This window comes from Cibotium barometz, chromosome 15, assembly GCF_041138505.1.
Source record: "Cibotium barometz isolate CiBa-2024 chromosome 15, ASM4113850v1, whole genome shotgun sequence".
Classification (NCBI taxonomy): domain Eukaryota; kingdom Viridiplantae; phylum Streptophyta; class Polypodiopsida; order Cyatheales; family Cibotiaceae; genus Cibotium; species Cibotium barometz.
In genome coordinates this window covers 13,139,430-13,154,345 of record NC_141060.1, presented here as the reverse complement: position 1 = coordinate 13,154,345, position 14,916 = coordinate 13,139,430, and the positions used below count along the sequence as shown (strand labels likewise).

Below are 14,916 nucleotides of genomic sequence, written 5' to 3'. Positions count from 1 at the left end.
TTTCAACATCTACCATATTTACATTGTTCATTGGAGAGATTTTCCTTGCCATGGGAATTTAAAAAGAAATGATACTATTAAGAACCTCTTCTAGCTCAACACAATATTACAAGAAACGATACTAGGAAACCTTTACCTAGTTCAACATAATTAATGACTAGAAAATAGTAAAACAAGAAATAACACTAGCAAGCTTTACTTGAGGAGGTTTAGAATTTGAGCTTGGCTTGCGAGCATATGGCCTTGGATTCGCTTTCACATCTCACATTAAGAATAGAGACAACTCACTTAGAGATCAACACTGCCTTATAATTTTTGATAATATTAGAATAATTACAAATTACCATCCAAAAACATACATAATTTCAGTATAATTACCATCCAAATAAAATAATGTTTTTCTCTCTTTTCAGTAAGTAGCTGGCCACGCACTGTCCGAATTGAAGAGAAGGGGGGGAGAATTTTGTGCTGCCCAAGTTAAAGAGAAAAGAAGGAGAAGCTTAATTAATTGAGCTTTAATAATAAAAAAATCAGTGTGTAAGCAATTAGCTCTTCTTCTTTTCATTTTCCCATCCACCCAATTGATTTGAAGATAAACAAGGGCCCTCCATAATGGATTTCTCTCGGGGGGTCCACCTTAAAAAATCACATGTATCACGTGCGTTCAAAGGCATATTTTAAAACCCCTCTGTAACCTCTTTTTCCCTATTTTATGTATACCTCCTGTTACTTTTGTGGTATATTATTATAACCCTCCTGTTTTTTTAAAATTTTAAGCTTATACATTTTTCTCCTCCATCCTGTAGATTTAAGATCTTCAAAACGTAAAGATTGGTATTATGGACTACGTCATAGGAAAAATTGATAAGACTTTGGTATCTTGCATAGGCTATTGCATTTCAAAGAATGCCCTCATGTTACGTGCATTCCAAAAAGTTTAGAGTTTGCTTATCTTGACCCTCTCATGCAGCGTACGGCTGCATGTTGGGTACGGCTGCGTACCCAACATTAGTGCATTCCAAGAGATATCTCCCTAAGAAGGGAGTTTTTGTGCCACAACACTGGTCCCTTTACCCTATGCCATGGTATATTTCATGTTTTGTTCCTATTTCTTAACTGCAATGTTTTCTGCTTTATATTGCATGCAAACTATATGTATATGTTTTCCATGAGGGCATAAATTGACCCATTGCTTTTATTCACTACCCATGTCCCATCTCCCTACATTAGCATCTCCCCATTTTCAACAAGCACCCAATTGGCAAGCCAAATTGCAGAATAATAAAAAGTGGCGCTTCTTGAACCATCAAGAAGCAACATTAATGCCTTTTCTTGATTCCCTAAATGCCAATGGTCAACCATGCTAGTATAAGACTCTACATTTGGCTTAACAACATATTTCACCCCTTTCAACTGCATATGAAGATCACTGCATCTGGAAGGATGCCCTCACGCTGCATCTCTTCAAAGCAGCCAAGTGCTTCCTCGGCGTGACCTTGTGCATATCTTGTCATCACTGCACTCCTAGAGACAACATCTCGAGAAGGCAGCACGTCAAGCACTTGTCACGCCTTTGAAACAGCACCGCACTTGGCATACATGTCCACTAGAGCACCGCCCAGTACAATTCGATCTTCAGCAACCCCTGCCTTGCAATGTCACCATGGATTTTATTCCCCTTGTCAGCTGCTCCGATCGTGGCACATGCTTTCAACAGGCATGCGTAGTTAACTGCATCTGGAAGGATGGCCTCATGCTGCATCTCTTCAAAGCAATAAGGTGCTTCCTTGGTGTGACCTTCTTGTGCATATCCTGCAACCAATGCACTCCAAGAGACAACGTCCTGAGAAGGCAGTCCGTCGAGCACTTGTCGCGCCTTTGACACCACACCACACTTGGCATACATGTCCACTAGAGCACCGCCTAGCACAATGTTGTTCTTCAGCAACCCCTGCCTTCCAATCTCTTCATGGATTTGTTTCTTCTTGTCATCTGCTCAGATCGTGGAACATGCTTTCAACATGCATATGAAGGTCACTACATCTGAAAGGATCCCCTCACACTGCATCTCTTCAAAGCAGTCAAGTGCTTGCTCAACGTGACCTTCTTGTGCATATCTTGCAATAAGTACACTCCAAGATACGACATCTCGAGAAAGCAGCCAGTTGTCGCACCTTTGAAACAGCACCGCACTTGGCATACATGTCCACTAGAGCACCGCTCAGCACAATGTCGTTCTGAGCCAAACCCTATCTCGGCATGGATTTGTTTCCTCATGTCAGCTGCTCCGATCGTGGCACATGCTTTCAAGACGCATATGAAGGTCACTGCATCTGGGAGGATGCCCTCATGCTCATCTCTTCAAGGTAGTCAAGTGCTCGCTTGGCGTGACCTTCTTGTGCATATCCTGAAATCAGCATACTCCAAGAGACATGATCCCAAGAAGGCAACCCATCGAGCACTTGTCACGCCTTTGAAACAACACCGCACTTGGCATGCATGTCCACTAGAGCACCACCCAGCACGAAGAGTTCTACAGCAACCCCTACCTTGCAATCTTGTCATGGATATGTTTTCCCTTGTCAGCTGCTCCGATCGTGGCACATGCTTCAATCTCTTCATGGATTTGTTTCCCTTTGTCAGCTGCTCAGATCGTGGAACATGCTTTCAACATGCATATGAAGGTCACTGCATCTGAAAGGATGCCCTCACACTGCATCTCTTCAAAGCAGTCAAGTGCATGCTCGACATGACCTTGTGCATATCCTGCAACCAATAAACTCCAAGAGACAACATCCCGAGAAGGCAGCCCGTCGAGCACTTGTCGCGCCTTTTACACCGCACCACACTTGGCATACATGTCCATTAGAGCACCGCCTAGCACAATGTTGTTCTTCAGCAACCCCTGCTTTCCATTCTCTTCATGGATTTGTTTCTCCTTGTCAGCTGCTCAGATCATGGAGCATGCTTTCAACATGCATATGAAGGTCACTGCATCGGAAAGGATCCCCTCACAATGCATCTCTTCAAAGCAGTCAAGTGCTTGCTCAACGTGACCTTCTTGTGCATATCCTGTAATCAGTACACTCCAAGATACGACATCTCCAGAAAGTAGCCAGTCGACTACTTGTCGCACCTTTGAAACAGCACTTGGCATACATGTCCACTAGAGCACCGCTCAGCACAATGTCGTTCTGAGCCAAACCCTGCCTTGCAATCTCGGCATGGATTTGTTTCCACTAGAGCACAATGTCGTTCTGAGCCAAACCCTACCTTGCAATCTCGGCACAATGTCGTTCTGAGCCAAACCCTACCTTGCAATCTCGGCATGGATTTGTTTCCACTAGAGCAGCACCGCTCATCACAATGTCAATCTGAGCCAAACCCTGCCTTGCAATCTCGGTATGGATTTGTTTCCACTAGAGCACCGCTCAGCACAATGTCGTTCTGAGCCAAACCCTGCCTTGCAATCTCGGCATGGATTTGTTTCCTCATGTCAGCTGCTCCGATCGTGGCACATGCTTTCAAGATGCATATGAAGGTCACTGCATCTGGAAGGGTGCCCTCATGCTCATCTCTTCAAGGTAGTCAAGTGCTTGCTTGGCGTGACCTTCTTGTGCATATCCTGCAATCAACATAGTCCAACAGACATGATCCCAAATGTCTAGAGCTGGCAGGACTCTGCTCCATTGCTGTTGACTTTCCTAAAATGGGAGTCGCTGCTGATTTACCAATGTATCTCAGACCATCTAAGTATCTGTTACATCCTAAGAATGGAGCTTATCAAGCATGTCTCGTGCCTTTGAAAGAGCACCACAACTGGCATACATGTCACCGAAGTTGGCTCGTCATCCCAAGTGTCTAGAACTAGCAAGACTCTGCTCCAATGTGCATGTCGTCTTTGCTGACATGTCACCGAAGATGGCTTGTCATTCCAATCTGCATGTCGTCTTTGCTGACATGTCACCAAATATGGGTATCATCCCAAGTGTCTAGAGCTTGCAAGATTTTGCTCCATTGCTGTTGACTTTCCTAAAACAGGAGTCGCTGCTGATTTACCGACGTATCTCAGACCATCTAAGTATCCAGATTTTATGGAAAAAACTGATACATCCTGAGAATGGAGCTTGTCAAGCATGTCTTGTGCCTTTGAAAGAGCACCACAGCTAGCATACTTGTGACCGAAGATGGCTAGTCATCCCAAGTGTCTAGAGCTAGCAAGACTCTGCTCCAATGTGCATGTCGTCTTTGCTGACATGTCACCGAAGATGGCTCGGCATAGGCAATCGACACCCAAGCCCCAACATAGAAAACACAACATTGTCCTCACACAAAGTTTTAGATAAAACTAGAAATTCATGCACATGCCAAAAAGCAATTAAGCAGCAAAGATTACGACAGAGGTGGTATGCATGCAAAAACTTGTAGGTTATCCATGACAAGAGACCGACAAAAGATGACATTTTTGAATTTTTGAAAATAGAGCTCATTACAATAATTATGATTACATCTTGCATAATGTCTCTGATCAAGACCATTCTTTTGAGGAAAAGACAATGGCTGGAAATTACATGTTCTTCAGAAGATCTTGCTAGCGTTTGTCCTCCTGCATACTACACTTGCATATGGCGAGTTCGTACATAGTCTCCGTATACAGGCGGATGTAGCATTTGTCTTCCTACATACTACACTTGCATATAGCGAGTTCATACGTAGTCTTTGCATAAGTTGTAGCCACCAAGTCTTGGAATCTCGACCAAAAAAACTTCAACCTTGCAAAAATTCAGCCCATGTCATTCAACTCCCAGCCTCTCTACAAGATCAAGGATGTGTTGCCTGCAAGTAGATCATAACCAAAAGACTTGTAGGTTATCCATGACAAGAGAGACAAAAGAAGACATTTTTGAATTTTTGAAAATTGAGTTGATTACAATAATTATGATTACATCTTGCATAATGTTTTTGATCAAAACCATTCTTCCAGGAAGAGACAATGGCTGGAAATTACTTGTCATCCGGATACTCTTGCTAGCATTTGTCTTCCTGCATACTACATTCGCATATAGCAAGTTCGTACATAGTCTTCGTATATAGGCGGATGTAGTATGGGTGCAAAAAGCATGAGCATGCATAAGTCGTAGCCACAAAGGCTTGGAATCTGGTCCAAAAAAACTGCAGCCTTGCAAAAATTCAGCCCATGTCACTCAACTCCCTGCCTCTCTCCCAAGGTGGAGGATGTGTTGCCTGTAAGTAGATGACAACAAAACAAATGAGGCCACAAGTGTTATAACATGACAAATAAACAACCAAATAGTTCCACACTTACATGAAGTATATGAACAACTAATCAGCAGACTTCACAAAATCGTTAAAAAGCCGGTAGTCATTTTGATCTAGTACATATCTATCACTAGCTTCATTGTATGTTAAATGTGCCAATGTGATAACCGACTCAATACCAATCATGTTTAAGTCTGTCACATCACAAGAGTATGTCTGGCGCCCTTTCACCTTTTGATACCAACCGAGTTGAACCTCCACCCCTTGTGGGCGATCTACCAAGTCAAAACCCCGCTTGTAATCTACATATTTGCCACCCACCTTCTTTCGCATCTTCTGGACTCTTCCAAGGTACCAAGTGCTATGAAGAGTTTGCATCTTCTTCAACGTTGTGTCTTTTCCAATTCTCTTTGAAATTGTGCCTCCTTCTTCATGTGTTTCATCATGGAAGTAAACCGCACAATCTGACCCTATTCCAAAGAAATTCCCATTACTTCTTAATGTTGACTTTGTTTCGTTGTTGAAATACACTCCTTGTCTTACCCTAGTCAACCTATCCTTTGACAGTGTTGAGTTTCCATTGAGTTGGCTCACCAATGTAGACTTGAAGATGAATTTCTTATCAACCTCCACCACGGGTGAGATAGTCTTCTTCCCGGCCTCACTACTTGCCTCGTCTAGTATCCCATCCACCTCATGTCGAATCTCACTCAAAGCGATAATCTCGTCATCTCCATCGCTGCCCTCACCAATGGGCCCGTCTTCGCCGCAAGGCTCCACAAAGTCATCATGTTCATCTGCCGCACCCATCTCAGCATCTATCCTTAACCACGTTGATTTTGTATCTATCCAAGGCTCTGTCCACCATTTAAGGCCTTCAATTGTGCTAGGTTTGAGGCCCAATGACTCACAAAGATCTTGTGCCTGCTTTAATCCCTCTTTTAATGCATCTATTACCTTTTCATCAGAGGAGACACTCTCATAGTTCCCAAGATCTATTTCCAAAACGCCTTCACGCTTGTTCAACTCCTTCCATATGTGTTCCTGTTTCTTATGTGCCCTTGAAAAAGTCACCCCATTTGAGTTACATTCATGCACGGCAATCTTGTTTAGACTTCCAACACAATGCAAAATATCTCCAAAATCAAATGCTCTTTCTTGCCCAACCATACCTCCGATCTTGCTGAAATAGATCTCTGCTGCATCAGATCCTGTGAGATGTAAAGGGCACTTGAGACTTGGGTAAAATTCTCGGAACATCTTTATAAGTAGAACCACAAAATGACAAGAAAGCTGGATATCTGTGTACGCCTCTTTGCTGATGAAGTTTTTCTTGAGAGTGTATGTAGGATGGTGATGAATCCACAATCTCCACAACTTGAAGAAGAAGACCACTTTAGCAGCAAGCACCACACGCTCTCCCAAGTCTAAATGTGGAGATAAAAAAATGTCTATGTAATCAGCAACAACCTGCAAATATGCCCCAGTCCCGTGCATGCTCCTCTCTTTCTTTTGCATTTCCCTCATACATTTTTGTACTTGTCTAGAGACAATCATTTGGGCCGCTCTCCAGTTCTGACATTCATTTCGTTGTATATCCCCTTCTCGTAACTTGTGTTGATCAACAGAGAAGGTATTATACACCATAGCAACATGATTGAGCGTAATCCATACTTGCCCAATTGCTAGTTGCCGAGTAGGACTATCAAGAGGGCTCACAAGCTTCTTTCCACAATGCACAAAATCTTGATCATGCAACCCATACACCTCGCCTCCTACCATTCTCCCTTTGAGCTTCCATCCACCCCATTTGATGTCAAATTGTCTATCACTCTTTTTTAGGTAGTCTTCAAGCATAAGCTTACGACGTCTACTATCACCATCTGAAGCATGTCCAATTATTGGCCCTAGGCTGTCCTTCCACTTTGCATTCCACATTTGCTCCACAAGAGTCCATTGAGTTCTGATGAAATCACTATCAAAGCGGTTACAAGTGCAATGCACAACTATAGCCAACCGCGGAAGACTCTCTTGAAGAGGGTTGACAATGAGGAGTCTTGCATAGTGCCCCACCACGTGGTTTTGGAAGGCATCCACTATGGTATCATATCCTTGAGCTCCATCGCCAACGATGATAGCATCATTTGAGGAGCATTCATGATCCTCTCCCTTTCTTCCACAAAACCCAATCAAAGTGTCATCCTTTGCATTCCACCTACATAACCATGAAGCTCCATTTTAACGTCTTTATTTCAACATAAATAAATTTCAGATTTGACACTAAAACAAAGAGAGAGAAAATCAACCGAGCTTTTACCTGATGCGGCGCTTGATGGTCGTTTCATCTTCAGCAATAATGAATGGCACCCGTGATGCTATTCCATGTTTGAACTTCGCATCTTTGTATATTTTACCAATATACTCATGCTCCCCCGATTGAAATTGAGTTGCCTTTCTTCCGTGCCTCCTTATGGTTGACATGGATGGCCCTCCAATGTTTACACTCAGGAAATCATGTAAGCGCGGCCCGCCCCATAGCTTTGCAACCTCAAAAATGGTCTTTGTGGATTCTGTAAATCTTTGCCCCCTTTTTGGATCTTAATGCATTATTTGCAATGTCTTGAAGAAAATCCCATATAGCTGGCTTGCCTCCAAACTTTCCTTGCTTGTGAGCCTCAATAATGTTATTGCAAAAACGCCGCACATCCCTCCTATTAATAGCTTCATAGTTTGCTTCTTTTTAAGGACCTGATTCTCACTGAAAGCACCACAATCTTTGCCTTCAACCACCATACCTTTCTCCCTACCTCTCGCAAGTTTTTCTTTGTCTCAACTGCGACACTTTTTAGCTCCTCACCGGAAAGGAAATCCAATCGCCTTCCTTGACCTGTTTGTCTCTCTCCCCTCTTCTTAATCGCAATACTCTCTCGATACACCCTCATGCGAAAATCATTGTAAGTTGGAATTTTCTTGCAATACTCGCATGTGAAACTTTCAAAGGGCATTCCAATTCTCACGATACGAAGACAACACACATGCCTAAAGCACCCATCTATCGTGTATTCTTTTTTTCCATCATACAAAGTAGCTTTTGTATGCGGCTCACAAAACCACTCTTTTCCCATCTTCAGGTCTTGTAGAAGAGGTTTTATATAAACCGAACTACCATTAACATCAAGTGTACATTGCCATAAGCCCCAGCACAACAGATTTAGACTTGATGAAGGCAAGCTTGAATCACCTGTGGGGACGGAAGCCTCCGTACGCATGGTTGATGTGAGGAATGCACCCAAAGTTTGTTGACGTGGATCCTTTTCAAAATGCTTTTTAGGCCGCCCACTAGCTCCTGTCAAGAGGGGAGATGCTTGATTTGGTGTGGTCTTGCTCCATGCATTGATGTGAGATTTTGCGTTGATATGTTCTGTTAGGATGGTATGTGTGAGGTGAAAAAAAGAAGAAAGAACCTGCCTCTATAGCTCTTCCACCTCCCAAACTTGGAAACACTACCACGAACGGGGCACCACCAGCCACCGACTGGAACACTCTCTCAACATTCGCCACCCACCCACACCATAAAGACAGCTCAGAACCACGAAGGACAGATGATCATTTAGTAAAAAACACAACACGATACACACTGTATAAACACAGCAAATACACCAAACACCAGGACTCTGGCCAGGATTTACTGCCAAGGGAATACACCCTTGCGTCTAACGACCAAGCCTCTGTCTCCCGGTCCCTGTAATCCCCAGAGGGCGCCCACACCAGCAACCCTTCTTCACTTCCTCTGTAGCCTGGCTACTCTCTGTCTGCTGCTACCTGCCAATTGTTGTAGGCGAGCCCCACTGTCTCCAGCCCACACATCAGCACCACTTCTGCATCCAACCCACACAAAAACCCAAGGCTCCCTCTCTGGTCAGCATCCACGCACTGCCTGCAATCATCGCCCACACAAGACCAGCTACTCTCACCAGAAGGCGCCCACACCAGCTAACCTTCACTCAGCAGCTCCCACTCTCTGTATGTCGTGACCAGCAGCTTCACCAACCACCAGAGCCTCGCAACAATCCTCAGCACCACAACCCACTGCTCACCGCAGCATCCTAGATACCTAGCCCAAAGCCACATCTCACCACTTCGATCTCACAGCAGCCCTCTCTGCTGCTTCAATCATCAACCCTCGACCCAACAACCAAGAGACCTGCAGCCTCTTTCTCTTGTTCACCCGGCTGTACTCCAGCCAACACACAAGCGCCCCCAGCTTTCAGTTACCAGGCGGCCATTTCCTTCTCTTCGATCACCTCCAATCCCTCACAATTCCCAGCAACAGTCGGCTCCCTTTCTAAGACCTGCGGCTGCTTCAGCCCTTGCACTTTGACGCCGGCACTGCACACACACAGCAGCCATTCGCCTCTCCCCTGCTTTCGAAACCACTGCGCCAGAGGGAGCCCCAGGCGACTCTCCTACACTGTCAGCCTGTCTGCCACTGTAGCAGCTCACCAACACCATATGAGGCCCCCACACACAAAGGGCAGCCACTTGCCTGCACCTCAGGCTCTTCACTGTCAGCAAGGCGACTCTCTCCTGGCGTTGCAGCCCACTCGCAAGGCGACTCTCTCCTCTCACGCCACAACACGGCCGCCTTCTCTTCCGTCTCTTTCCTGCAAAGCGACGACCCCCGCCTGGAGCTCCACTCTGGATGGCTGCACACGCCTCTCTCTCAAGGCGGCCTCTTGTACTCAGCTCCCAAGCTTCCCCAGTCGCCAGGCGGTCTCTCTTCTGCCTTCCGCAGCTACAGCCCTGAGCGAAGGCGATGACTCCCTGGCGTCTGCAGAACACTCTTCGCCTGAGAAGCCTCTCCTACAACAAGGCGACGACCTCTCTGTTGAGCAGCCCACTCACAAGGCGACTCTCCTGGCCTCGGTCACTTCTCTCTGGCGACTCCTCTGGCGACCTCCTTTCACACTTTCTGGCGATGCTGCAGGCGCCTCTCACTTAGCGGCTCCCAGGCCTCTTCTCCTCTGCAGCAACTGGCGACCTCTTCTACTCGTCAAAAGCGGCCCAAATTTTTTCCCCGGCTCTCCTCTTGCTACTACACCAACCCGTCACCTTCTAGATTACCAGCTGGCCGCCACCTTTACTCTTCCATGTGGCCTTCTAAATTGGCCATGTGGATTTATTAATATCATTTTTTTTAAAGGCCTCAAGCACAAAATGATGGCCACCCTCAAATATAAAAGAGCCCCTTTTCTCCTTTCATCTTCAGAAAATACGGTGCCAACCCTTCCAAAACCAGAGCTGCCTGCAGCTGCATCATTAACTTGCCAAACACGACGATCAAATTCCCAGTCGGTGCTCTGCTTAGTAACCATCTGCACACCGCACAATTGCCATAAAAACTCCAGATCTCCAGCATTTTCTCCAGAAAAAACACGTGCATGTACCCACTCACGACCAAACCGCTCGGCCTGTACACTTGCCAGGGCATTCAGGGCAAAATTTATTTGCAAACCACACGCACCATATGTACACTGATCCAAAATACCTCTCAGATTTTAGCCTGACATACTTTGCCCAACCCCTAGCCTGCTGAATCATTTATGATCAGCAGAAAGCATATGACCACGTTTCCCTCCGTCAATTCTCTGAGCATCATACAGTGTAACCAGCACATCTCTGTTCCAGGTAATCCAAGAAACTCTATCATCTTCCACAGGCATAATCTTCCTGTTACCATATTATAGTAGTGATGTGTGTGAACACACTTAGGACCGCCGGGGCACTTTTTCCCTCACTAGGAGGTTTTTTCCCCCGTGCATTGTATATACGCCCATTATCTTCTAGGGCTTGTAATCTTTCATTTTTGGCACTCATAATACACTACTGTGTTGTGCTCAAGCTTCCTCATCTTCTTGAAGTTGTGTGTGCATTCCTGCAACCCTAATTCCAACAATTGGTATCAGAGCAGGCTTCCTTCTCCCGGGCAGCATCACCGACACCTGCCGCTTCATCTCCTCCGATTGCAACGAGGTTTCACGAGCGTCTGCAGGTTAGTATATGCCGTGGGAGAGCCCGTAGGGCTTGGTCGTTTCAGAATTTTGATCTGAAGTCATTTCGCCCTCCGTTTTTGCATTCCAAGTACTGCGCAGGCAAAATCGTCCTACTGTGCAGATTTTCTGTCAAGATTAAAATCTGCAGGACAGGTGCCCATTCGTCTGTTTTGGGCTGTGCTATATAGCACAGGTCGATTTTATACAGGTTTACCTCTTGCAGACAGCATTTACATCTAGTAGTACAGTCATTGGCCATGGCTGACAACAATGATGTATTCCGCATGTTGGCTGCTGAGGATAAGTTGGATGGCACCAACTATCCATTGTGGGCATATATGATGCGACATGTATTGGTAGCAAAGGGGTTATGGAATATTGTGCAGGGTATTGATGCACGTCCTATTGTGGCTGGGAATGCTGCAAACACATCAGAAACAGGTACTGTTGATGATGGTGCAGGCACAAGTGCTGTAGCAGCTGTTCGAGAACCACCACTTTCAGCAGAGCAGATTCGTTGGGATGGTAGAGATGCGCAGGCTCATGCCTTGATTGCGCTGTCTGTCAAACGTACCATTATCCCACATATTCGCTCCTGCAGGACTTCTAAGGATGCTTGGGATGTACTTGCCACATTGTATCAGGCAAGAAATGAGGCTCGTGTTGCTTATCTCCGAAAACAGTTGGAGAATGAGCATATGAACGAAGGTGATTCTATGGATAGCTTTTTGACAAAGATCAAGGATTTCAAAGAGCAGCTCATTTCTGCAGATGAAATCCTGTCAGACAGTTCACTTGTGCAGACTGTTTTGAATGGTCTACCAGATTCTTATCAGGGTTTTGCTTCCACTCTTCGCTTGATGATGAAAGGCAATCCCAATGCCTTATCATTTGAGGAGTTAGTTTCTGTTTTGCTGCAAGAAGACCAGTCAAGGCAAAACAGGAATAGTATGCGTGTCGCAGATCAAGCTTTCGGTGCTAGTCAGAGAAGCGGGAAAGGTAAAGCTGGCTTTTCTTCTAGTAAGCAGAAATCTGCAAATGCTGCGCAACCAAAGAAGGAAGACAAAGATGAGAAGAAGGGTGACAAACAGAAGACATTTTGCAAGTACTGTAAGGGAAATGATCATGTCATCAAAGCGTGTCCTAAGCTGGCTGCGAAAGAGGCTAAGAAGAAAGAGGCTGGTATGGCTGTTGCAGATGCCTCTCCTTCTAACAATGAATCTGCTAATGTTGTGCTAGATACAGAATGGGCATTCAATGCGCAGTGCAGTTATGACCCATCTTTGCATGACACATGTATGTCTGCAGTAGATTCAGATGTATGGTACTTTGACAGTGGTGCCACTAAGCATATCACCTCGCAGCGCAGTTTATTCACTTTCCTTGAGTCTGCTCCCACAGGGAATACTGTCACTTGTGCCAATAACTCCTCTTATCCCGTTAAAGGAGTTGGACAGATTGTGCTGAATGTTGCAAATGGCAACACCTTTACACTTTTTGATGCATTGTATGTGCCAGGGATCAAAAAGAATCTGCTGTCAGTCTCCGCATTTGCCAAAACAGGTTTGGTTGTAAAATTTGTGGATGACAGATGTACTGTTCATGATCTCTCTTGTGGTGACATCATTGTAGCATCTGGTTCACTATGTCGAGGGCTGTATAAGCTCAATATGGATGGCAAATGTGTAGAGGATTCAGCATGTGCTATTATGGATACGCAGGCTATTTCAAATGCAAAACTGTGGCATGCACGTTTTGGTCATCTGAATTTTGCAAGTTTGCTGCGCCTGCAGAAATCTGAAATGGTGTCTTCTTTGCCTAAGCTTGAGGCACCTGTCAAGCATGTTTGTGAGGGCTGCATATTGGGTAAAATGCAGCGTGCTTCCTTTCCCAAAGATGGATCAGTGAGAGCTGAACGCAGATTGCAGCTTGTTCACAGTGATGTTTGTGGTCCCATGCAAACTCCATCATTTGGAAACTACCTTTACTTCGTGACTTTCATTGATGATTTTACCAGGCATGCATGGGTATATCCTTTGAAGGCAAAGTCCGAAGTGTTTTTGTGCTTCAAACAGTTTTTGGTTATGGCTGAAAATGTGTCAGAAAGTAAGATGGGCACCCTCCGTTCAGATCGAGGGGGGGAGTATATGTCTTCAGAATTTAATGCATTTCTGGCTGAGCGTGGGATAAAACACCAATGTACAGTGCCGTATACACCACAACAAAATGGTGTGGCTGAGAGAAAAAACAGGTCTCTCATGGAAATGGCAAGATGTATGGTTAAGAGTCAAAGTCTACCACATGGTTTTTGGCTTGAGGCTGTCATGTGTGCCACTTATGTACTAAACAGGTGTCCCACCAAAGCATTACAGGTTGTCACTCCATATGAGGCTTGGCATGGCCGCAAGCCATCTGTTGGCCATTTACGTGTTTTTGGTTGCCTGGCATATGCATTAGTGCCTGTGCAACATCGCAGAAAATTGGATGACAAAGCTGTCAAATGTATTTTTGTTGGATATAGTGCTGAGAGCAAAGGCTATCGTTTGTATCATCCACAGACAAAGCGCATTTTGGTTAGCCGTGATGTTGTATTTGTGGAAGATGCAGTTCAGCCCTTGGTTTCATGTACTAAGGAGACAGATATCAGCTCACGTGATGTCTATGATACATTGTTGCCTCTTTTCAGTGGTGCACAGTCAAGTGCAATACCTCATGAGGCAGTTTTTCAGCCTATGCAGGTTTTAAATGATGGCACAGATCAGCCTATATCTGATGCAGATGTGCATGATGCACTTGAGGATGAGAGACAAGAGATTGAGGGCTCTAGGAATATGCCTAGATGGCTGGTGCAGACTTTGCGTGACAGCAAGTTGGATGCCCCTTTGTCTAGTCGCACTCGTTCTGGCTCTCATGGTGCCTCTTATACGTCAGATTGTTATGCATTGGCTGTTTCTAGTATGTGCGATGAAAGTGAGCCTGTTTCATTTGATGAGGCACAAAGTTCAGAAAATTGGATGGCTGCTATGCAAGCAGAATACGATGCTATTATGAAGAATAGTACATGGTCTTTATGTGACTTGCCCCCTGGCAAGAAGGCCATTGGCACTAAGTGGGTATACAAATTGAAGCGTAAGCCTGATGGCACAGTGGATCGCCATAAGGCTAGGCTTGTTGCAAAAGGTTATGCTCAAGAGAAGGGCATTGATTTTGATGAGACTTTTGCTCCCACATGTCGTATGACCACTGTTCGTAGCATCTGTGCATTAGCAGCTCATAATGGTTGGAATGTACATCAGCTGGACATAAAGACTGCGTTCTTAAATGGAGATTTGCATGAGGAGGTGTATGTATCGCAGCCTCGTGGTTTTGTTCAAAGAGGGCAGGAAAACAAAGTGTGCAGGTTAAAAAAGGCTTTATATGGTTTAAAGCAAGCTCCACGAGCTTGGTATGAAAAAATACATGCATATTTGACTGCACATGGGTTTCAGAATAGTCCGACAGAAAGCACTTTGTATGTTAAACGTGTGGATGGTGTACATCTAATCATTGCTCTCTATGTCGATGACATGCTGCTCACAGGACC

The 14,916-nt window shown here is 45.0% G+C and overlaps 1 protein-coding gene across 1 annotated transcript; it reads right to left on the bottom strand.

Annotated features, from left to right (window-relative positions):
- Nucleotides 1-1,409: 1,409 nt before the first annotated feature.
- On the bottom strand, nucleotides 1,410-3,157 carry LOC147630983 (pentatricopeptide repeat-containing protein At4g33990-like). Its single transcript, XM_086809120.1, has 8 exons — nucleotides 3,058-3,157; nucleotides 2,875-2,946; nucleotides 2,690-2,766; nucleotides 2,550-2,643; nucleotides 2,329-2,407; nucleotides 2,062-2,174; nucleotides 1,626-1,992; nucleotides 1,410-1,524 (listed from the first exon to the last, which is right to left on the bottom strand). The coding sequence occupies exons 1-8, from the start codon at nucleotides 3,155-3,157 to the stop codon at nucleotides 1,410-1,412; spliced, it is 1,017 nt and encodes a 338-aa protein (XP_086665246.1).
- Nucleotides 3,158-14,916: the final 11,759 nt, after the last annotated feature.